Source organism: Linepithema humile, chromosome 1, assembly GCF_040581485.1.
Source record: "Linepithema humile isolate Giens D197 chromosome 1, Lhum_UNIL_v1.0, whole genome shotgun sequence".
Taxonomy (NCBI): domain Eukaryota; kingdom Metazoa; phylum Arthropoda; class Insecta; order Hymenoptera; family Formicidae; genus Linepithema; species Linepithema humile.
In genome coordinates this window covers 34,978,133-35,003,433 of record NC_090128.1, presented here as the reverse complement: position 1 = coordinate 35,003,433, position 25,301 = coordinate 34,978,133, and the positions used below count along the sequence as shown (strand labels likewise).

The following is a 25,301-nucleotide window of genomic DNA, read 5'->3' as shown; positions in this document are numbered from 1 at the left end:
TCTCCGGCGAATAAAATAGCCGCGGCTGCGGGACGTGCGTTTCGAAAAGCGGACGGCACGCGCTATGATTTTTCACGCTAAAAGCACCATCAGTCAGATCGCTCGGTGTTTATTGCAGCGAGTGACACTCGACTATGTCAAAAATTCCAAAGCTTAGAAAATAAAGCTACACAGTTTCGCATTAATTCCAGATGAAGCAAAGCTTTGAATTAGTAACATTTTGAATAATGAAAGGATTTAAAAAGGATTAACAGAACTTAAATAATATATGGATATATAAAACAAAATTATTTTACTTTTCCATTATTATACTCTCTCTCTCTCTCTCTCTCTCTCTCTCTCTCTATCTATAAAATATTTACAAACTTCCCCAACTTTTCAGATTTCCAGTAATCCTGTCGAAGAAACCGGTATCGATGCCCGTGAGTGGCGGATATTAGCCGCGGATAAGATCGCACCGAGCCACGGGCGTTTCCGCGCGCGCCGTTACGAAGATACCGGATAATCGTGGTGCTTTTTTTACTCGTCTTCTACGTCCTTTCATTTGCCGCGGGATTGGGGGAAAGCCGGTGTCCGGGATAAGCCGTAGGAAAGCGCAGCGCGGGAACGATGCCGGTGACAGATTACGCCGCGCCGCGCCGCGCCGCGCGATCCGCAGTCTGGTCCTAAAGCCGCGCCGTGGAAAAAAAGCAGAGAGCGAGGATTCGCCGAAGACAGATCCCCCCCTGTCCGGGTGTGGATTACCTACTCTACATCGGTACGTACACGAGCACGACCGTATTCATTATATCCGGCGCTAATCCTCGGCAACATCGAGTCAGAATCGTCATCGAGCAGATACGACGACGAAGCAGCAACGTGTGTGCGCATGTTTTCGTATTACAAAAATGTCTTGTATATTTTACTTCGTCTGTTATTGATTTTTTTCATTTTTTTGCAGATATTTACAAAAACCGCCTATTTCAATAGTGCAAAATCTTAGTGTCGATACAAGAGACAGAAAAGTTGCTATTTTTTTTCCATATAATCTCTGTTGTCGAAAAAAACGTTAAGACAACAACGAATTTCTAGAGAACGTGGACTTAGAAGTGAGGAAGAAAAGGTGCTGTGGCGTCGACAGAGGCCAGTTCGGATTACACTGCGGAAACAAATGAGTCTCCCGAGTGCGAAGAAGCTACGAAGAAGACCTTACGAGAAGACAAATAAACCGTCTTTCCGGAATATACACGCGCTTCGAATTCAATTTCAATTTAATGACGCGAACAAAGGAGAATTAATAAGTTGCCGCTTCAAATTTAATTCGAAACAACTTTGCCAAAATAAATATCGATTGATGATATTTTTATTTATCGAAGAATTGTATTTGTTACAAATAGCATTGCACATGTGATACAGAAATTTATAATTAAATTAAAAAATTAAGAAAAAATATTGTAAGAATTTCAATGCAATGCCTCCGTTGCAAAAAATCAAAATAAATTTTGTCCAGTATAATGCGAAGCCCGCGACAGAGTTTGTCGCGAGCCGCTAACGAGCAAGGACCCCATTTTCCCTCTTCCTTCCCCGTAAGTACTCGGCTTCCGTTCGCCGTCTCTCGTCGTGAAGCACTCCCGGCTTATATAAGTCTTATAAAGAGCAAAGCAGCGGGACCACACACATCCGATCCTATCTGCGGGCTTTTCTGTACGCTCCTCGCCTGTCTCTCTCTTTTCCCTTTCCTTCCTGCCTTCCTTCCTGCTACGCGGACTGACTCTTCGTTTGTTCTACCTCTTACAACGACTCGCTCCCTAAACCGATCCCGCTCTCTGTACGCCCGGCAAATTATACGCGATCGTGACAAAGGCCGCCGCGAGTACCCGCTCTCGATGTTATCCGAATACAAATATGGTACACTTCGTCTTAATCTCGATGAAAAAGTCATCGACGTGGGACATAGAATGACTAGCGTTATCTCGATGTGTGAATAATGCATAATAATCTCGCTGATTGCAATTTCATAGCTTAAAAAAAGAAGTGTAATTAAAAGTAAGACAGTTACCCCATTCTGCATCATCCGACGGTGACATCCAGTGATCGAAAACAGAAAAATAGAAAAGATTAGAGAAGATGCAAAAAAAGAAAAAAATAAGTTTATCTTTAATCCTACATTCATGTTTGCAGACTGTAATGTAAGATCGATGAATCGATTCAATATTTTATATGTACTACTACTCTTACATCTCATACCGCCTACAACTCTGGTTTTATGAGCAATATTTTATTTAGCGATCTGAGAAGACGAATACTCACCGTGGTCTCATTGATACTCTTGTTGTAGTCCCTGTAGGTGCCCGCTATTAATTTAATGATGTTCTCGTCGCCGTGTTTGGCGCCCCAGTGTAAAGCCGTCTGCAACACGCACGAAGAAAGGCGGGGTGATAATTCGCTCGTCGGTCGTTTAAATCGTGCGTCGGGGATGGCGGAACGGGATTACCGCGCGAGTTATGCGACCACGAGAAAACTCGCGCGCGATGGGAACGTGATAAGTAAAAATGTATCACAGTGTCGAGATTTATGGCCCGACTGCGGATTTTTCGTCGGGAGTGTGCCGAAGGTGGGCCGATTGTAGACACGACGCGAGCAGCTGTAGCGTATTTTCAGGATGACGCGTCGGTGAAATATTCGCGAATTAAGCGACGGCAACGGTCGGCTGTCAACCGAGACGAGCTGGATGAATGGGGACCGTCGCCCGCGTCGCAGCGTACTCGAGAGAGGAAGATCCCGGCTGGCAGTCGATTACAGCCGGAGCGAGGAATCAGCGCGGCTCGAGGAAAGCCGGAAAGAGCAAAAAAATCGAGCTTGAATTATTTCCATTTAGACACGCGAAAATTTCGGTAAGCCGGAGAGAGAAATTCTTCGTCCGATCGCGGTGAAAAATAGTGGATAGTCGCATAAATATCTTTTAAAATAAATACTATCGAAGTGGCACATAAATAATGAGAGTAGCAATTTATTTCGCCAATAATTCAATAAGAATAATAGACACAATAAAAATGTGTTATGACGTAAATGAGTAAGATCGGAGAAATTTTTAATGAATGAGAATTAGTTGTACACAATTTACATCTCCAAAACTATTTTTATGAAAAACGCATGCTCTCATTTGTAACATGTTACAATTAATAATACCACGAGAGAACGTCACAGTTGCTTAATCACAATGGCATTAATTTGTCTGTATATCTAGTTATCAAACGTATATACATCCAACTGTGACTGTATGAACTCTAATCCAGCGGCTGGAATTAACGGGCAGAATTAATCATCAAACCACCGTGCGACGTCAACTATTAACGCGACATTCTCGCGAACCCCGATTCAGGGGTGCGCCCCTAAAAGGGACACGTTTTTCGCGTAGAGGCGTCAGAATAAGCAAGCTTTCGTAGCAGGACATGCGTTTTAATTCCATCAAGTCCGCGTCTCTCTCGCGTAGGATTAAAAATAGTGTCAGTCTCCAGATTCGCGCGGGGGCGTCACAGAAGCTGCCCCCGAGCCGGCTGTCGCGTACGTTGGCTACCCTCTGCATGACGGCGAAATGCAAGTCGCGAACCGCCTCATTAGCGAACGGGGAAAAAAGCTCATTCTAACGAGGCTACCTAATGACGAGAACCACGCGCAAAAGCCCGTATGTGAGATGAACGTGTACGTTGCCACACGTGGCGCCGCTGTATGTCTCTGTATGAGGGCGTAGGTACATCTTGTGCGACTCTCTCATTTTATATGCGCGGTCTCCGCGGCAAATTAACGGACGATGCATCGAGACGTACACGACACTGGCGTGATATTACGTCGCCACGTGGCGCTAGTGACATCGGAGAGGTACGAGTTTTATGAGATTATTGAATCGTAAATAATACATTTACAGCAAAGACGAAAAATATCGAAAGTGAGATTTAAATTTTCGAAATAAATCGAAATCTTCTTTCACCGAGACGCGTGGCCCGCTATTACTAACGTTATTTCTATATTTTTTATGGATTTTGAAAAATAGAGTACGGAATTCACTCGCGTATGAACGAATAATTAAGGACGCGCTGTCGCAGTACAATTATTAAGCGTACCGCGCATAGCGCGTTGCGCCGGCAGGCCGAGCGGAGTCATTAACTGCGAAGTGCGCCGACATGGTCCATCTAATACGCTCCGCTGGTCCGGCTGGTGAAGATGCAAGAATCCGACTGAATTACACGGCCGAGGTGCAAAATGAATTTTTACGGTGGTCTCGCGGGGCCATCAGCGCTTATGTGGATATACCCGGGGGCCGGAAGGGGAAAGAGGCCGGAGGGGGCTCGGGCGCGGACGCGTCTACTTCCCCCGGCGTGCTAACGAAGTTTTATGAAGCGCGATAGCGCCATACCTACGCCGCGCCGCCGTGGACTTTGGCGCTCCTTAATTTGTGAATGCTGCTGGCGCGCGGTGTCGGCCGCGCGCCGCGCCGCGCCACGCCGCAAAAGAATGGTATGTCGGCCGACAACGTGATATATCTTCGGTCCTCTGCCCCGGACCTTCGGTCGCAGTATAGGGTACATACCGCGGGCATACGGTAGCCTGCTTCTTTTCCAGCCAGCGCGACGTGACTTTCTTCAGAGCGAGCCGGGCGTAGTCGCGTGAGAAAGCGCGCGATCGAAATGACGTCGATTGATCCTTTTGTAAACGCGTTCTCGCGCGAAGACCCGACGCGTTAAATAGACCGGCGAGAAAGAAATCCGCAATAGCGGGCTTTTGAATTTTTAACTCTTCTTCGTTTTCATATTAATTGTTAGTGGCATACATATGTATATCTAATTCTTACACTAATTAGAGTCTTAATTAATGTGCGACTGTGTAACCGCATCGTGACGCTAACACGATTCCATCTCAGATGACCATCGGGCATGACGGTTATAATAGCCAGAGCCGTACAATGTGTAAATACTTGATAGTGTCACTGCTGCAGCTCGGTATGACAAAAACAGAATAGGCAGGAAAGTTAATAAGAAGCATTTTTTTTATCTGATCTAATTAGGTGCCGCATTTTCGTTATAAGTGTCATGGGTCTAAAAACAGACATCGCCGTGAAGAAAAATCAAGAAAGTCCGATCTCGTAAAACACTTGGTAGCGAGCGAGATTTCCTTCTCGGTCTATCATCGGTCCTCCTTCCGTGGGACCGAACGTCTCCGCGACGTATGCACGCCACATGTGCGCGAAACTACGTAAGCCGCGGCTATATAGTTGTCTTCCCGTGGATACTGATTAAGCCTGGGAGACCGCGGGCGGGTCGGGGAGGGAAGGGTACCGGGAGCAGCGACGGCGGCGGCGGCAGCAGCAGCAGCAACAACAACGGCAGCGGGAGCAGAGAGCGGGTAGCAGCAACGTCGGCAGCAACGGCAGCAGCTACCGCGGGGCCTCCGCTGATGTATGCGAGCGATACAGATATCTCCGGGAAGGAATTTGCGTTGAATTAGCGTATAATCGGCGGGCCGATCTGCTCATACGGAATCCCGCGGCCCCGCTTACACGTGTCCCGAGAGCTGTATTCTCTGCGCGAACACAATATTTAGTGGCCGTTGCGGCGCGGCGGCGTCGCCCGGTTTCCTTCCCCGCCGCTCCCGGGTCTCTCCTCTCCCGTGGGACCCTCACGCCGCTGCCGCCTGGTATGCGAGGAAGTTCTCCTTAAGCGCGCTTCCATGGCCCAAATTTTTCCTTTCCCGCCGCGTCGCGTCAAGCCGAGAAAAAGAGAGAAAGAGAGAGAAAAAGAGCCGCGGGTTGCCGCCTGCCGACGGCAAGCCTGCTGGGAGCGGCGGCGCGATTTCGTTATTAAGATGGGATTTCGAGATGCAGAGATCTCGCCCGGGGTCTGACTCGTTCCTGACGCGCCGGTATTCGTGGTGAGTATTATAAGACTACGGCCTCTGAGCGCGTTAATTGGCTCGATCTTTATTGCACCGATAACATTGCAATTGAATGTGAGAAAAATATAAAATATAAATTAAATATTAGACATAAAATTGCCGTAGTATTCAGGATTTCGTCCATTGATACTCGGGGCGAAGCTGCGTTGGTGAAGAGATGGCAATTAGGTCCGTTTAGGAGGGTCCGCACCTCTCATCGAGCATCGATCGTTCCGTGCCACAGATAATCGCGCGCGGAGATGCCGCTGCCACGGGGGTTACAAGCATTAACAGATTTCACCATCTCGGTCCGCGCTCCTTAACTCCGCCATCCATCTCGACATCCGGCCGGGAAAGACAGGAAGAGAGAGAGAGAGAGAGAGAGAAGCCGGTTCGCCGACCGATCCACGAAACTCCCGTGGACGCTCGCGGTGGGTCGTCCGGATTCAGCGACGCGGCACGATTCGATCTTCCGAAGGTCGATTCTGGGAAATCGGGGGAGACGTCGGGCGCGTGTCTTCCGACGGGAAGAGACCACGGGGTGGTGGAGGAGGTGGAAGAGGAGGATGGCCGGGTAACGAGCCTCCGGTCACGTGTATGGCGTCGGGCGTCGAGATGTCAGATCTATCGGCGCGTGCTCGATGGCGCGTGTCTTCGCCTGTTGATCAGTCCTGTTGCTTTTACTCGTGCCTGACGTGCGTATCGGCCGGACTGCCCGATTGCCAGCATTAGTCATGAATTCGTGATCACCGCGACATTGCGACGTGACGAGCAGGGAACCTTCATACGCGATGAATACGCACGCGATGACGATCGTATAAAAACATTGACAAACAACGTCGAATGGATCGTGAAGAGATAACGCGTGACGTGACGAACCATGTTGGACAGCTGATTGAACTGACAGAAACCATGTTTTTCTCCTTTTCTACCTCACAATATTATTGATTCACCAAAAATATTTGCGAATGCATTTCGTTCAAATCACTATTGAAGTTGCGTGTGATCTTTTGTTATCCGCGCCGATTTTGCCGACGCCACGCGAAAGATTCGCACCGTTGCCCGGCCGTTGAATGTAGAGAAATGTCGAGGGAGAGTGTTTTATTTCCTGCAATTGCGTCAAGGAGGTGTGTTACCCAGAGTCCCGTAAAAAGAAGAACGACGCCGCCCGCGTGGCGTGCCGGCCTGAACTTTCGCGTCTTGCGCGAAGGATACACAGGATGCAGGAGGTGTCATTAGCATAACGTGGAAGAGCCGTGGTTCGTGATTTATTTCGCTATCTCCCGTTCTTTTCGCTCGTAATTCCACCTCCACGCCGGGTAAACACGACCCCGGGAGCCAACGAAGGCGTCCGAGTGGAAGATCTATTAGAAAATAAATTTGCGCAAATATTTCCAAAGCCCGTGTGCATTATTTTCGCCAGCGATTCACGACGCAGGGAATAAAATTCGCGCGTACCTCATGCAAATTAGCGAATCATACTTTCAGTTTTCGTGTACTAATTTAATTAATGATCTCCATGTTCGAATTGTATTATATATCGCAAATTGTATTATGTTGAATCGTGTATGATGTGGTGAAGGAGCGGGGAATGTTGCATTCGAGAAGTATTGCATGTTCGATCGCGGAACATTCGTAATTATGTAAACTCCCCGCGCAACTAGCTGACTTATCATCGCGGATCCTGTACGGTGCTGTGGATTGACGATCACAATGTTATCCGTTGCCATCGGGCCCGCAATTGCGATCCATCGCTACGGCGGTACAATTGAAAAACCGCTCCCTCGTACAAGGAAATAATAAGAGCCGCCGGCGGATCGCGCAAACGAAGTGTAACTGAAATCACTTGAGGCATTCGCTCAAACGAGCTGTGACTGCACGAAGATCTCTATCCCGGCTACCGAGTCTTTAATTCTCTCGCAGATTACTACCTTGCGGTACTGAATATTAATTTTTGTGGAAACGCGCGTTACATTACACATCTACGATGAAATGCAAGCGCAATTAAAGCGCAATAAAAGCGAGAATAATTAGGTCGTAATTCGTTCGCTTAATGCCAAATTCGTTCCTAATTAAGCCGAGGTTCTCAATTAATCTATCTACTTGATGAAAATTTCAACAATAGCGGTGATTAATCGTTCATATCAGAGAGTATCTCGAAATTGAAATAACTTTAGCCGAGAGAAAGCAAGCGGCTCATGATACGTCTATTGCTTTACAAAACGACAGGAATTTAAAGTCATCGAGGAGAAGTGCCGAGTAAATCCGCGCCAAGTGTGCTTCTGCAAGTTCCTCTGCTAACGCAGGTGGCGTCGACGAGCCGCGACGCGACAAGACATTGCCATCAGCAACATCCATTACCTCGCGAACCATTGATTCGGTCCGATGAGCATCAGTAGTCAACGATTTCGCTAGCCGCTCGTCTAGCGGGCGAACGTCCGTGTCGCAACCGCGTCTTACACGTGTGACCGTGGGAGACCGGACGTCGTGGATTTGTTCTGTTGGAGACTGAAGAGAGCACAATGTTCTGGTTAAAAGCTGGTCTATTTTCAGGTCGCAGGATATCCCCTATACGACTTTCGAAAAATTCGCGCCAATCTATTACTATCAATTACAGAATTCTCTTTCTTCCTGTAATTAAAAGGAATAGTTAAAAATACGCGTCTCTTCGCTTTGTAGAATGAAAAAATAATCAAATTCGTGAATAAACAATCATTTAGCGCTTGCGTTAGCAGCGTGGAATTTCCGAATCGCGTCGCGAACATCTGTTAAGCCTCGACGCGCCGGGTTTATCGCCGATAAAACGCATGTTTCATCCATCGATACTTCGGCGATGCGATTCCCAAACTCTTACGGCACGGGATATCGATATTCAGCGCGCCTCCCACGGGATCCCTCGTGGTTTCGTGAATCACGAGATTCCACGGATACCTGCCGCGGGCGCGGGCGCTGCATGCATACATTCACCTGCAGCGGAGTTTAAACGATTAACGGGGGCGGTTTCCCGCGAATAATCGATGTCCCTCGATGTCCTCGGGCGTACGGCAAAGTTCTCGGTCGTCTCGATCCAACACGGTATTTCACGGAGGATTACGCGGCTTACGCTTTCGTTCGATCGTACCCATCCCGCCCCCATCCACCGTCAGGAATTATCGGTCGTGTGTCGATTATATTTCGTATAGGCGCTTACCTTCCGTTTTCCTCCACCGAAGATGTATGGATCTCTTCGGAATTTGTGAGGATTATCGAATCGTTGAAGTAAGCTCGGTTCTATTAATAATTTAAATCAAGTACACACAATTGTGCAATGTCTTGCGCAGTTTTTTCCAAGATTTGTAAATATGTCATCGCTATTCTTTTGAATTTTAAAAACGAACTAAGAGCGTGTTTCTGTAAAATAACTTACACTATTCGAAATTAATTTTATTTGATCCCTTAACTATTCCATTGTTCGAATACGTGGTTTGCGCATTGTCGAGCGATCGATGAATCTCTAGAAAATCGATTCCGGTTCGAGCAATTTGCGGGACCCGTGGATGGAGACACAGAAGCACTCGGCTGCGCCGGTAAGAGAGCGGCGGAAGGGGTGAAAGGGTAAGCCGCTTTGCGAACGAGCGGAATTGCCGAACCGCGTTCGGGACGAAGGGAGTAGGCGATTAGGTAAACCTAGGATTAGTTGGACGTCGCTGCTCCCTTCGTTCGGGATCGGGAGAACCCTTCCACCTTCGACTCTGTCTCAGTATCCTCCACCTACTGCTCTCCTCCGCTACTACTACTACTACTACTACTATTGGCCTAGCCGAGTTCGATTGCCGCCACTAATAATGCCACCCTTGATTTACATGATTGGATTGGCGTCTCGAAATTGAAATTGCCGCCTGCTGCCGCGCGAATCCGACGGAGAGGGCCCGCTTGCTTATGTCTTGTATCAGGCCGCGGACATGGAAATTTGCAATCGAAGCCTCTCTCGGCTGTACAAATGTGTAATGGAATTGTATAACAAAATATTGATTTTGAACAATGCGTCATTTACCGCGATTTTCGTCATTTTCCCGATTCTGTTATTTAATATTATCGATAAGAATGATAAATTTGTTTATTTCCATTTGTACGCGCAGCTGTATTCAATTTCTTCTTTTGCAGCTCTGTTTGCAATTTTATTGTTGGCGAATTTAAACAATTCTGCGCACGGCGAGAAACACCCATAAATTCTTACGGCCGGAATCATATTGAATCATTCCACTGCGTCCCGGATGTGTGGGTGGACACCAATATATTTCATAGATGGATACAATAAAAGGACGCCGTTTCCTCGGAGAGACCACTCGGAGAGATTAGTATGCTCGTATCTGCATGCCGCGAGATCGTATCTGCCACGAGAGCGGTCCTTTGTGGGGTTTTTGTTTGCGTTGCGTACGTATTTATGTGAGCGTTCCTCCTCTTCTTTTCGGCCTCTCCCTCTTCACCATCTGCTTCTTCCTTTTCTTATCCTCCTCTTCTCCTTCTTCTTCTCGTCGTACTATAATCGCGGGGGACGCTCTTAGGAGATCCAAATGATTTACTCCGACCAATCAATCTTGAGAAAGTTGCTGTCACGACGCGAATCTCTCCGGAGAATTTCTTTTCCGACAAGTCGCATTCCAATTTCCAAGTTTATTTTTGTTTTTTTTTTGCAAGGAAGGAAACTTCGCTCTATCCTTATATTTTCCAGGGAATTTGCTCATATTTTAATGTCTAAACTTTTACCTTTGTAATTCTTTCTCGTAGACATGAAAGATCGTTATTATTCGCAGTTAAAAAAATCTAAGATAAAAAATCAATTGTACTCCAAGATTCTGCAATTCATCTAATCGGTTAAATCTAATTTGTCGATACTTCTTGATTTTCAACGGCAGTACAATCTGATACTAAGCGGCGCACAAATTTGGTGGGGACTCTTGCGCGCACTATATCAATATCACTGCCGAGTTGGATGTATATATCCATTGTCTTGGCGCGGATCTGTAATCCCTACTGTGTACCAATTATCTCGTCCATTCTACCTGCGTTGCATGCAAATTGGATTTCGGCTACGGAAGACGCGCAGGAAGACGCCGGCCGTTTCCTCGTGACGAGACGAGCTTTCGTCATTACCGAGAAGATAAATTAGAAGACCAGCGCGTTTGAAAAGACAGGTTTTCCAGCCGGTTGAATCGGCCAGGTGATGCGATGAGAAAGAAAAATCGATGCCGAACGGTAGCTTGTAAGAATACGAGATATGTTAGCATTTATTCGTATGAAACGGATGGCGCCGGATCACAATAGTGTATCGCTACTGGAAAACCGCCGACAATGGGAACAACATAATCGGGCTCATTTTAAACGCCACTCGACCCTCGAACCGCAAGTAAATACCTATTATACCTGACGAAAAGTGGATCCGCCGGGAATCCGAAACGGTCCGAAGGAGTACAGAAACCAGACGATACTTTGATGCTAATCCGATTGCGCGACTCACTCGTGCCAGTCTCCTTTCAGACATAACGACCGGCAAACTTCCCTTCCGTTACGCCTTTGTGGAAGTTACAGGATCAGTTTCTTCGACGACCGTCTAAATCGTCGACGGCGCCAAGCTTCTCGAATAGTTGCCCGCTGGACAGTTTGTAAGACGATTTGTCTAGGAATTTAGTAGGTCATGTAATCCCTTTTCCCGAACTCTTCCGTTATTTTATTTCTAATAATTGTCTCGAGGCAGATCGAAGTATGTAACGAAGTTTTTCTTGCGGATGATGAGTTATTAATTACGGGCGAATCAGTATGCGTTCGCGTAAAGTGTGGGAAACGCGCTGGATCGCTCTGGCTGGGAAAGGAAAGGGAGCATTAAAGGAAGAGATGAACTTTTTTGTGGCAATTTCAGCGCGCGTCAATTAAATTACCGCGATGCGTCCGGGCCCTCAGGTTCGATCGAGCCATATAGGAAGCGCGCATCGCGCTTGAATGAGAATCTTTCCCACGTGAAACGTCTTTAGCCACAGGTATGCGTATCTCGCTCGCGAGATTGCATATTAACGCCTACATAATTCTCGGAAATAGAATATGTTTGCGAGGCCGCGCGCGAGGACATACCGACGAAGGATTCCCGGTGTTTCTTTCGCGAACGCGTTCTAAGGTATCGAGATCGGTCGCGATATGTAACGCCGGTATATTAAAATGAGAAAGGTGGATCGAATAAATTTTGCCGACATCGGAAAAACAACTCACGAAGGACGGGATGTATCTTAACCGATTTCGAGGAAGCCGATATTTGCGAACTTCTTCAAGAATATATAAGTATATAAGTTAACACTGATTAAATAATTACAATTAAAAAACCTGTATGAATCCAGGAAAATTTCAGCAGATGTTTCTGCGGCACACTGATGTTTCTCATTAACTAGCGAAAGAGTTGAGTCAGCAGCCATTAATATTCACGGTCTCGCACGCTCGTCGCTTTTCGGAAATACAACTTGGGAGGGCAGAAACTCGCGCGATCGACGCGTGAATGTAAAAAGGAACCGGGACTGCCGGAGTGGAGAACGCGTGGAAACGAGAAAACCGAGAGTCGAATCCCTTGGAAACTAAAGTTCCCCGGAACTCCAGAATTCGTCGCATTAATATGGCGCGCGTGAGTCACGCGAGTGCATTGTTAGTCAGCGGCCGTTCGGTTTTCTGTCGGCGATCGAGATGACGACGGTGATAACGACGGCGCATCGATGGCGACGTATAGTTGACAATGATGACGCATAATGGGAGGGAATCGAGCGCGCCGTTTTTCCTTTGTCGTTGTTACCAGCGAGAGAGCGCGATGAGAATTCCATTATTTTACGCGGCGTGTATACGAGCTGACACAGAAATAGGCACCAGAAGTCGCATACGCATCCGCGTCGTTTAACGCAATTACCTCGCTGCCGTGCAGGCGTGCGTGAAATTCCAATATCGTTCATGTTGCGGCCATCTCCATTACCGTACGTGCTTTTATGTGCGTGAAAGGCATTCGATTTAATAAAATTTCATATCGGATTTAATAATACTCTTCTCTTTTAATGACCAAATAAAATTTTGCGAATATTTTAAAATTTTATATGGGTAGAAAATTCGATTGAATTAAAAGTTAATATATATATATGGAAATACAAGGTTACATGATGTGAAAATTTCAACTTGATTTCTGATGTTATAAATTCCACTGTGCGCGAAAAATTGCATTGTGCAATATTAAAAATGTGTAATTCCATAAAACAAAATTTCGGATAAATTAGAGGAACGAACTATTGTATTGAAAGATAAAAAGTATTTTTATATAAAAGCTGAAAATTATTACATTACTGTGAATATATTTTTTAATTTTATTCAGACGTTTTCGGTAGAGAAGGCTTTAAAAATTTATGGATTCACAGCTTTATAACACTGACCGATACAATTAAAATGGTATCCTTAAACGCACGCGAGAGCGTTCACATATACCAGAACTTTCTCTTCAGTCGGAACGCGGATTGTCCTTGGACATTACGGCCGGCGGCAATTTGGAAACACCCTGTACGGCATTAAGTGATGGACCGAGCGAGCCGATAGCCACGTACAAGAGTAATATTCCAAGCGGGAGGACGCAACACACGAGGGTGGCAGGATGATGCCGCTTCGGGGGAGAAGGAGGAAGGCGAAGCGCTCCCCGCGTGGGCACAAGGGTCAGCTACAGATTTTTGCGGGCAGGTCGGACCGGCATTGGGCAGCTGGCGTGCGGTCAGCCGCTCTGCCCGCAGCGTTGCGTCGGTCGTGCATCACCGGCCACCGTATTAACCCCAAGCCCCGACGTACTCGGCCAGCACCGCAGGCCGCAGAGTCCACGGTCCATGGATGCGCGGGGCCTCGTGCGAGTCCTCCGCGTTCTGCGTATATACCTGATCATCCTCTCACTCCCCCGCCGCCGTAGGCATTGCCTCGAACTACGGTACACCATATTGCCCATAATCGACCGCGATTCCACGCGTTACAGACGGAAATAGATTTGCGTGTATAATATAAAAAACTTGGTAAAATTGCAACTATTATAGTGGGTAATTTTGAATCAATTATTGTAAGTGTGAATTTCCACAGATATGTAAATTTGCAGCTTATAGGCAAAATTAATTTCTAAAATTAAAATGAAGCAGACTGCACAAGCAAATATATACATAAAATAATTAATTCAATTTGTGCGATCTATTTCATTGCAGCACTAGAAATTAATTTTGTCCGCAAGCTGTAAATTTACATACATATAAAAATTTACATTTGCAGCAGTTGGTTTCAAAATTATCCACTATAATATTATAGTTGCAATCTCACGCTAATGTTTTTACAGTATATGTGTGAAAAATAAATGTAAATGTAAAAATTACCGGATAAAGTCTGTATTGATGGAAAATTTTTGTCACGCTAAAAAAAGTAGAAAATCTAATTCGTGTTAAAATATACTTTGTAAACTTAATATGTTTAAAAATATCAAGAATACAAAATTTTTTGTATTAATAATTTAAGTGGAAATTCTCGCAGAGAGATACTAGATACAGATGATCGTGATACACAGGTGGCTGGTAGAAAGATACGCGGCATCGAAGGGCCGTCGAGAGGAGAGCTAGCACAGGCTCATATTCCATATAATGAGAGCAGCGCCAACATCAGACAGGCCGACATTGCCGAGTAATCGAAAGCCGCCGTGCTGGCCGGGGCTCTGGCGGGGCTAATATAGCAGCGCTTTAGATCGATAAAGTAATTTCGATTGACGATAACCGATAATTGAGAGAACGAGTGCTCGTCCAGATTTCTCGATGCGGAGAGAGGATTCACGCGAAAGCTGGTAAAAGGGTACTTTCTCGAAATAAAACGTGCGATCGATCTCGGAATCGTTATTTTCTGTGTAAATCAAATTGCGCGGAAAAAATTTTTAACAACGAATGCCTGTGCGATTATTCATGATTGGCGCGCGTGCAAACGCTGAAGTCATTACTCTTTTTTAATTTAATTGCCTTCCAGATTGAAAGGTAAAACGATGCTATGCATAAAATTTCCCCGTGTGATAAATGATCGCGACAATATTAATAAAACATCGTACTTACATACTGCGGCGATCCACGTTGAAGTGCGCGCATATCCGTCCATCCAGGATGCGTAGTGGACAGGCGCGGGGCATGAAACAGAAAGGACGATAGTTACACGTATCTACGCGTCAGCCTCGTTAGTATTAATTAAGACTTTATTTATATAGCACAAGCGCGCAAGCACGATTTGCATATACGTCGCGTGGCACTCGAGCAAACAAAGTTCAGCGTCGCGCCGCAGATCCATCATCGTTGTCATTACCGCGTTGCGGCGGACCGGCGATTGTAGCGACGAATTATCGTCCGTATTATACGTCGAGGATTGTTGACAGGCAGCAATCACGCGGCCGACGATCGTGTACAGACCCGCGATAGCCAGCGATACGGTATAATTTCGCTAAAGGCACATTTGAACGATCCGATTTGCGACCGATTTTGCTCCATTGATATCGCCGCTTTTTTTTTATACACATTGATGATATTTGCGATGTGACGTTTCTAATACATTGTTGGCGCGCTATTACTCTCGATTATGTTACGTTTTGTGTAATACAATTCGAATACGCATACCGCATCGTTTGAATAGGGCTTAAGGACGCTTCCGCGTGCAAAACGAGCGACGAAATGAGGATCGCGATACGCGCGATCCGCCGAGACGTTGGCGAGGGAAACTCGGGGAGATTTCCAAGGCAAAGTAGCGATCGGAAGCGTGCAACGACGCGCGCGCGAGGCCACGCCGGCGATCCGTCATGATCAAGCGGGAGCTGTGATTTAATTGTCACCGGTAGCTCCGTGACGAGATGGTGGAAAGTGCGCAGGGTCGGCTAAGTCGCGAGAGGTAAGAACCGCCATACCCTTCTAGCAAAAAAGGATTACCACGACGCCTTGTGCAAGTTGCGAGAAGCGCAAGAAGTGCTTGATGGCTTGTTCAAAGAAAAGCTAATTTCCATTAAATAATGTCCTCTGTTCGATTCTGTACAAAGTTCGTTTTAACAAATTGTCTCCGGGATTCTTGGCGTCTTTTAAGAATGCAGAAAACATTGTTGCAAACAAATGCAAAAAATACTGCAAAGTTTCTCGTGAAAACAATATTTATATTTATGTAAAAACAAGTATTTTCTCTTTTATATATAATAGTCGTTTTAAACCGATGCAAGAGTGAGAAATAAAAAGTATTTTAAAGAAGCGGCGGCCCTGGCGCAGGAAGGCAATAATCAAGGAAGGAGGAAGGGTGGATTGCAGGGTTTAAGATCGACTCGATTCCCGTCGGTGAAACGCAACGGTGTTTCGCGAATCTCGTTCAACGAACGGGCACGATATCCAGTCCGGGCAATTATAAAACTGCTGTAGAGAGAGTCACCGCCACCGCGAACACATGTCGCCCTCGTACCACCCCCGGAGCTCCCTCCTGTCCACCGATGCCGACATGGGAGCGAACGCACGCACGCACGCATGCACGCACGCACGCTCGTTCGTTCGCTCGCTCGCTCGCATGCACGCACGCGGTCGCTCGTAAGCGTGTGAGCTGTACAGGTCTGCGTGCGTCGCGGTTCTGTATAATTTGACATGTTGTCGTACACGTTATTATTCAGATAGATCTTGAGATACGCGCGAGTCGAGCGGACCTCTCTTCCTCGTCCTCCTTCGCCGTCGCCCTCTCACACCCTCTCGAAGCCTCCACCCGCCCGTCGTCTTCCCACTTTCCCCCCTCGGTCAGTCTGATCCGCCAGCCGACGCACTTATGACCAGCGAATTAAATATTACACATGGTTCCGTCACGTCTTGGTTCAGTATACATCTTGGGAAGGTGTCGGCCACAGCTATTTAATGAGAAAAATGTAAATCGCACGGTTTAAGCGCATGAATATTCGCAATATGCGTCTGGTAGAGTGTGCTAATTAAAATAGCATTCATTTCGATAGAAGTGACGTTATCAGCACTACGCTCAAAACTGAACTTCTTGTTTCTGACTTGGTTAAGACTGTATCAAAATATGCAGAGAGCCGATTGATACAAAATCCTTTCTTGCGTTTTTCGCGCTCGAGGTATGTCAATCTATAGATTGCGATTGCGAGTGCTAATGGAACTTATTAACGGTGAATACAGCGAATCGCTTTCGAATGCGATATCCCTCTCCTCATTATCCGCTTGCAATTGACACACGTGTCGTTAGAACGATGTGACAATTCGAAATGCACTAAATATTTAAACGCGCATAAAAAGACCGATGATGCACCTGCGGCTCCGTCTAATTATTCGAATGTTTTTAAGTCACGGCGATTTATATCGAGCAATTAGCTCAGCCTGTAACGCTAATTGGAATGAGAGTACGCTTGCCGTGTACAACTGACAAACGCGGCCTCGTCTCGTTAGTTATCCGCGCGCCGTTATCTCCTTTTGGAAAACACATTTCAGTGAAATTTCGGAAATATCTCTGCGTTCCATTTCTCTCGCCGCAATCTTCCTATTACAATATCGCGATCAATGCGATAAAAACAAGAAAAACATTCATGATAATCTAAAATTTGCACATAAAAAGTTGTTTTCGATTTGACGGAATCAAATAATACTTGATGTGATTTGACCCGAAAGTTCCATACTTTTAAATTTTATATATGTGGTTTGTGTTGGGATATTCGCGAGAACGAGTAGGATATCGACTGTATGATTTAGAATGAAATGCAATTCTTGAAGAGCGCAACGTAATTTTCGATGAAACTACAAAAGAAAGTATTTTTCTTAATAAAGGAAGAGTTGATAATAATATTACGGAGGAATGGAATATATTAGATATTTTCGATACATCAGACACTAATAATACTGAGGATAATAATAACACGAACAATGACGTGGAAAACGATTATGAAGATCAGATAAAGAAAATATTGATAATCAAATAGAGACAGATCAAGAGAGCGATAATTCAAATGATGACACACAGAGATTACAAAATATGGAAAATCGTACGAGAGGTCCGTGAATCGTAACCACGCTCTGCTACCAACTGTTGATTTTCTTTTATCGAATATCCAACAGTTTGCAATTTCTTAACATTTAAAATAATGAAGATAATGTATAAGAAATTAATATTAACATTAAGTGGATTGAATTAATTTAGAAAAATAAATATATATGTATGTAAAAAAAAAATATATTTTATAGACGTACGTGCATGCGTAATTTATTTAAACACGTTGAGAAAAGCATAAAGTATGCGTAGCACGCTCGAAAGCCTGTGCGCTTATTATGCAGTTCGTTAAAAAATAATTAAAGCGCTGCTTTATCTTTTACATTTTTATTCATTAGAAATGAAAAGATACGTTTATCTTGCACAATATTTTTGTCATAATTACAGCGTCTGACAGCTTCAATGAGAAATGTGCCAGCCATCCCGGGAAAACTCATGTTCGTCGTGTGAAAACATAAATTAAAATATGTTAGAAATGCCGGTTGTATCAATCAATGTCTTGTCTAGTAAAAGGTAGGCGTGAATGTGCTGTGTCATTAGGGACTAACCTTCTAGGCGCTTTGAAAGTTGAGGAACGACGATTCATCGGTCAAGCTTTTTAGAATACTTTTAATGCGTATACGCTAGATTTTTCATTTTCTGAACCTCCTATTAATTTTGTATCACGAAACAGTTTGTAGAAAAAGAAAAACAACATTTTTATCGCTTCAGAATCAATGATTTTATCGCTATTTTCAAAGAACATTGCAATTATTTCCGAATAATTAAAATTTTATCGTAAAGAAGATTATAAATTTATAAATTTATTCGTGTTATTCCGCAAAAAAATAAAGCATACACAACAAGCGTAGCAAAGCGCAAAATGTATAACTTCTATAACGCTATTACTCAAAGTCGAACTCGCGAGCGATTTTAACACTAGATAAGGATGTAGCATGTAAATACCGCGTTAGATAACATATCAGTGGTCTTTTATCGCCGAAACGCGCTATGTAATTTTGAAATGTCGTCTCGCATTATCTCGTTTCCTGTCCGGATACCTCGGGACCTCACGTGTGTTTTCGGTACATTTCGTAGAGCCGTGATACAATAGCGACGCTTGTACAAGATGTAACATGACGATTCGGCTTGCCGACTAGGTTGCATTTAACTCCATCATTGGATCACGATTGTTCGCGACGATACGCAGCTGCGTAACACGCGTAAAACTGTCGGTAGCGCTCGTCTTCCCTTTCTCGCGAATACCTCGACGCGTCTACATATGCATAGTGATGCGAGAGGGGTCTCTCTCTCTCTAGTCGCACACCGGAGAGATCTCCCGCGGTAGATATAGCGCCGGCCCTAAACATCCGCCATTATATTAAATTGTGTATATTTCCCTTCATAATTGCTCGAATTATACGCATTATGTAAATCGGTATGTTAATGCCCTCTCGCTCTCCATCTCTTTCTCTCCTACCCGTTGTACCCCCTCGCCCACGATTCTTTTCCCCCGCGTACGCGCGGCGCTTTTGCCCGCCTCGACCGGGGATTACAGCAATTTCGTTTAAGCGCGCTCGCGCGCGCTAAATGTTTATGCTCCTTTTATATCCACCGGTATCTCCTGCCGGGCAGGCAGACAGGTAGGCAAAGAGAGAGGCGGGCTCTAAATCGCGCGCGTTTTAACGCACGCCTCTATTTACATAATATTTCGCCAGATCCGTATCATCGCGTCCGAGATCGCAGCGTCGTGATCGCGTTTTTACGGCGTCCGGCGCCAAAATCGAAACGATCAGCTCAGTTAATCGTTCACATCGTCGCGAGACGATAATACCAATCGATCGACGCATAAAATTCGACTCTAAATAATCTTTGCAGCTTGTCAATCAGTGTGGGATCCAAGTGACTGGGGTAATCACATTCTAATAACCACGATAAATTCTTATATTTTATCATTCTCTATTTTCTGTGGAAAAATTATATTTCATCCTTGTTTGCTTTATTTACGTATTTCTCCAGAAGTGGAGCACCTCGATTTATGACACGTAATTGAAGTTGATAGGTTTTGACAGGCAGAGAAAAATTTGTATTAAAATATTCCATTAATGTAAGGCAGCCAAATATTGATTTTAATCTTAGTAGCACGATTTCCATAATATCGTCGCTGATATCGTAATAACGTTTACTGTCAGAAATGCAAAATAATACGAATTTTTCACCGTTAAGATGGTATCTCAAGAAGCATGCAAACTTTAATCGATAAACGGGCATCGATAAGACCGCATTTCCTTTTTGGGGTATCGAAAACTTCATCAAATTTGTATCCATCGATTTCAGTAATGTAACCACCGACAAATAATCGCGCGATAATCGTTACACGCCCCGAAAACCATTTCGTATTTATCTTCATTTCTAGACAGCTGTCACTTTATGCGAGTTGAACGAATCAAACGCAAGTATTTCGCCGAGCGTTTGCAAAATGAATTTCGGACTTATTACTTTTCTTTAAAAGGAACGGCACGTCTTTTTTTTTTACCGCAAAAATTTGCCCGAACTACCCGAGCAGGTAATCCTGCGTCTCATTACCGGCGCCAATTATCGAATGGACGATTGGATCAGGTGCGGTGGCAAACGATCCTCGACTACTCTCAATCAAGCCACGGACGAGAAGGACGACGACGATCGACGGCAATTTCGATGATGATACGGAATTATCCAGCGCGCAGAGAAAGAGAGAAAGAGAGAACGGTATTCTGGAGAAGGTATTCGCCACGCGGACTCGGACTAGTAGACCTCTCCTCTCCGTTCCCACCGCGCCCTTTCTACAATATTTATATATTACACACAATATGCGATATACATATATACATACATATACGCCGATAAAACCGATCAACGCGGATCCGCGGGCGAACTTCGTTACGGGGCCTGTGTGATTTTCCATGCAAATTGAGTTGTTCGCCTGTCATTATGCTAATAAAAGTAATAGCGCGTCGCATAGGGGTAATGCAGCTGTCGTAAATGAACCCCTGCATAGCGCGTCGGAGGTCCGCCGCGGAAAGTGATGCGCCGCGCGGATCGCGACATCGCGACATTTTTTCGCGCTCGCACGATCGCCCGTTCTGCCGGCTCGCCGTCGACAGGTGGCTGACGAGACGCGCGGTGAAAGTCGCTCCGGGAGCAACGCATACGGCTCCTCTTCTTGCACGCGCGTCCCTTCATTACACGCGGACAATACCGGGGAAAAAAGAAGAAAATGTTAAATTCATCGAGCTAGCGAGAGGGAAAGCGAGACGCCGGATTTGTCTCACAATTAGTTTTCACCATTTGCAAACAACGACGACGCCGTGCGCAAAATTGAATTAGCCGCGCGAGAAAAAACTCTACTTCGAATTACCGAGACATTTTCTCATCGCTACAGAATATTCCAGGAAGAAGCGAGTCTGCTGCATATTTTACTCTTGAGAATTATGTGAAAATAGATTCTTAACATTTGTCAATGTTTTCACGCGTATTAAATTCTAAATTTCGAAACGAAACATCGCGCGCAGCTCAAAGTCGAATAAAATTTTTTCTCGGTTGACAGACGTCTCGTGGGAGAACCTGTATAGTGCATACACGTTTGTTATATCACACGCGAAACGACGCGTTCTCGTTCGAGCTAAACGCGCAGCTCGTCGCAGCAGTTCTGATACGCGAGAAAACGTAGTTTCGTGATAATACGCGGAGATTGCATTTATGTAAGATGCGCGCGCTAAATTGCGCTGCTGGTGCGCCGTCGAAAATAATGACGCGGCGATGTGTAATTAGCGCGCGTTATTGTGCTCGCGCCATTTAACCCGCCGGTTTTTCCCCGGCCATGTATTAATAATGCATAGAACTCGCGCGAAAGATAGACGTCCGCTTTTTTTCCGCGTACCGAACGCGAAAATGCAAACGGCGTACGTCAATGACTCGTTTCTCACAAAGCGAGCGAGAGTCGTCTGTGGCGCATCGTGGGACTGATTGCGGAAACGTCTGCTGCCGCGCCGCACCGCGCGGCGTTACGTGCGTGCATAATGCATATCGCGTGACTCCGTCACGGATCCGGACAGTTACAACGTGTACACGCGTAACAATATCGCGTATCACGGCGAATCTCTTTCTCTCTCTCCCTCTCTTTCTACTTTCTGCTACCGACGTTTGGCATTTTAATCGAAGACGCGGCCGGAAAAAAGATAGAGGAAGAAAGAGAGAGGGAGAGGGAAATGGATCGCCGGGAATGTGCATCTTCGTACGAGCGAATGGTAGCGTAACGAGCGGCATGCGTACTAATAATAAAACGTAAGAACCGCGCGCGCGCTCTGCCGAGTCAACTCCGCCCTGCCTCTCTTTCGCACGCAATGCGTTACTTCTTAGAGCGCTCGGTATATTGTATTACGCGATCGGCCGACCGGTTACATTGTAACGCAATTACACTATCCTTATGTTAGATCTATGCTAATGACATTGTTACACCCAGTGTTATGCTCGTAAACACGATCGTAAAACGAGTGTGATACTTTCGTAGTAAAATGAGAAACTTTTTATAACGCGATAAACATTGTACTAATGTAGAGTAACATATTCAGAGGTCGCGCACATAACTGTGCGGTCAGTCGCGCGTACATTCGTCCGCACTCGTTCGCAAAATCAAGAGATATTCTTTCTTCTTTTTTTTTTTATTCTTCACACACTTTAAAAGAATATAATTTAATAGCGAGAACAAACTGAAACATTTCATTTCGACACGGCGTATTAGATTCGAGTTTTTCTTTGTTGCATGTCGCGGTTGGCTCGCGCTCGGACGAAGGCTGTCGTAATTACGATTTATCACAATTAAAATTATACTTGCTGGCCACGTTGTGGCACAATTACACTATCCACCGGCAGATCTGTATTAATAACTGCAGTAATAACAACTCATTTTTCTTTTCTAGCGTTCAAACGCTCTTGCTTCCAGGCTTATCTGACCGTGCAGTCTATTATGCGTTTGATGAGAATGTTAAGATCGGCAGACCGACGGTTCCGGTGTATACTTGTAAATTTGTTTATGATTATTTTTCCATTTTCCGGCGAGCCATGTAATTAGCGAACGAGGAACAGTTATCTTTTTTAATAACTTCAAAAGTGGGAAGTTTTTATTCAAACTCGATTTCTTAACGCGTTGAATATATCGTACAGCAAGAATTCATCGTGTATTCTCCGTTCGACTTATCGATTGTGGCCGCGCATTCGAGACTGTAATTTGAATTAAAATGAATTGAACGAAACGTGATTTGTAAACGTTGCGCCGGAAAAACTGTGATACGAGGCACGCCCGCTGTGCTTTTACGAGCTGCAGGTTCAGCATGTCGACCAATTACACCTTCCACGGTTAGGTGGTTTCTCGTCTTAACAGGCAGTTAATGCTAACATAAATGTCTCTGTTGTACGCTTTTAATTGCCCGTATATAGCGCGACTCACGATATACCTACGCGACGCGAGAGGGAAGGCGGTGGAAATTGATGTAGAAATTTGAGATACCGCAAAGCGAACGATACCTTCCTCTCGGTTTTATTTCCGAAAGATTCAAATGTAGTCGTGAAAATCATTAGTTAGCCACTATCGAGTTAAAAGAATCTCTTAATAAATTTCGATATTTCTACGGCGGGAAGTATTCTTCGAATACCGCTCTATGTAATAACTATTAAATCTGGACATTTAAAGTAACACACATAATTGGAATACGATTGCGGTGTAAGATTGCGCGACGAAATTCTCGTTCCCTTTAAATCTTTCTGCACCCCCCTTCAACATGTTCCAATAATAAATAAAACCGTAAATTTCGCCCACTCTTATTATAACTCACTTGACCGGCATTCGTTTTCGGCGTGCGCGTCGCGTGGGTGTGCGACACTCGAATCGCCGCGTCGTGGGCCCGTGGCGGAAGGCTCAGGTGGGCATACGCGCGCGCGATAACTTCTGGCCCGGGCAGAGATAGCCGAAATTCGGTTATTAATTTTGTGAGGGCCGCGACGGGGTGCTACGACCCCCTCGTGCGTGTCAAGACCGGGGTTGGCCCTTGGGACCCCTCTGAGACAATGGCCGCCCGCGGTGCTGGATGTCTCCGACGACGTCTGGAGGACCCCCGTTGGGACGCGAGCGCCACGATCGCAGTTTTACTGCTATAGAGATGTCAGTTATCCGTCCCGTCATTTCGTATTCGGGGCCTGGGGCTCGCGGGGCCTTCTCTTCGATTTATCGGGACGAGTGTACAGCCGTCGCGCGACCATCGACCGCGGCATCGTTAATGGCCGATTATGCTGGAATCACGAGATTCCAGTTTTTCAAAAATTAACAGCACTCACGAATGTGCGTATATTTTCCGCGGTCTGCACGAGAAAAATGAGATAATTCGTGTCGGGAAGAAAGAGAATCTTATTGCATCACATGTATAATTAATGCTGCGCGATACCAGCAGGTAGAAGTTACCTAATAATTTGCAAAATTAGTATGTGCTAAATTCGCATTTCATGTTGCGAACATTGTTATTACTTCGATTAATAATTATTCTTGACTGTTCCTCGTTCATTACCACAGGCAGAAATGGAATAATAATCATTGGTTGGTGTATGGGCCCCTTAAACCGGATAACTTCTGAAATGCAACGTGCTTGTGCGAAAATTACTTGTGCGAAAATTGCAGATAAGTACCATTCAGTGTATCTCGGAGCAATTTACATCAATAAATGTCGAAAGAAAGGTACGGCTAATTTTCATATATTGTATTCGTATCTAAATATATTCAAAAAATTGTATCAAGATACTTACGCCCTGCGGTTCGTCCGATGACCACGCAACGATGTCCACGAAGATAAAGCGTCAATCCCCAATACGTATGCAACAAAATTACGTTAATGTTCGATCGGAGAAGTTTTGCCGTACATTAAAATTACAGATTATTGCTGCGATTCGACTCTTGCCTCGCCTCAGCGCGGCATACTTTTCAACGATTAGCAATGTAAACTACATGCATGTTGATACGCGCAAAACTTCTCGCCGGTCGGCAAACGTTTTACGAATACTCGTGTTTATGAAGAAACCGACGGCCCGCAATTAATTGCTGACCATCGGCTCGGTTTTCTCGGGCCGAACCCATTACTTTGTAGCATTTGGCGGTAACTTAATGACCTATACTCACGGAAGTCGGATCCTGAAACAGAAGAAGCGTGAAGGTACAGGTTAGACATGCTATTCAAAATTCACTGTGCGCTACGAAACGTTTAATTTTCAATTTTAAGGATCGAGCGTAGCAGCGGCAGCGGCGGCGGCGGTGGCGGCACTACTCGCGG

At 45.3% G+C, this 25,301-nt stretch overlaps 1 protein-coding gene across 2 annotated transcripts in view; it reads right to left on the bottom strand.

Annotated features, from left to right (window-relative positions):
* Positions 1-2,289: 2,289 nt before the first annotated feature.
* Positions 2,290-25,301, bottom strand: part of sowah (sosondowah) — a 134,990-nt gene continuing 111,978 nt past the window's right edge. For both annotated transcript variants that reach the window (XM_067347736.1, XM_067347735.1), the window contains 2 exons: positions 15,021-25,162; positions 2,290-2,388 (listed from right to left, as the gene is read on the bottom strand). In XM_067347736.1, the coding sequence (XP_067203837.1) occupies positions 25,133-25,162 (30 nt within the window). In that variant the 3' untranslated portion in view covers positions 2,290-2,388; positions 15,021-25,132. The remainder of the gene's footprint in view (positions 2,389-15,020; positions 25,163-25,301) is intronic.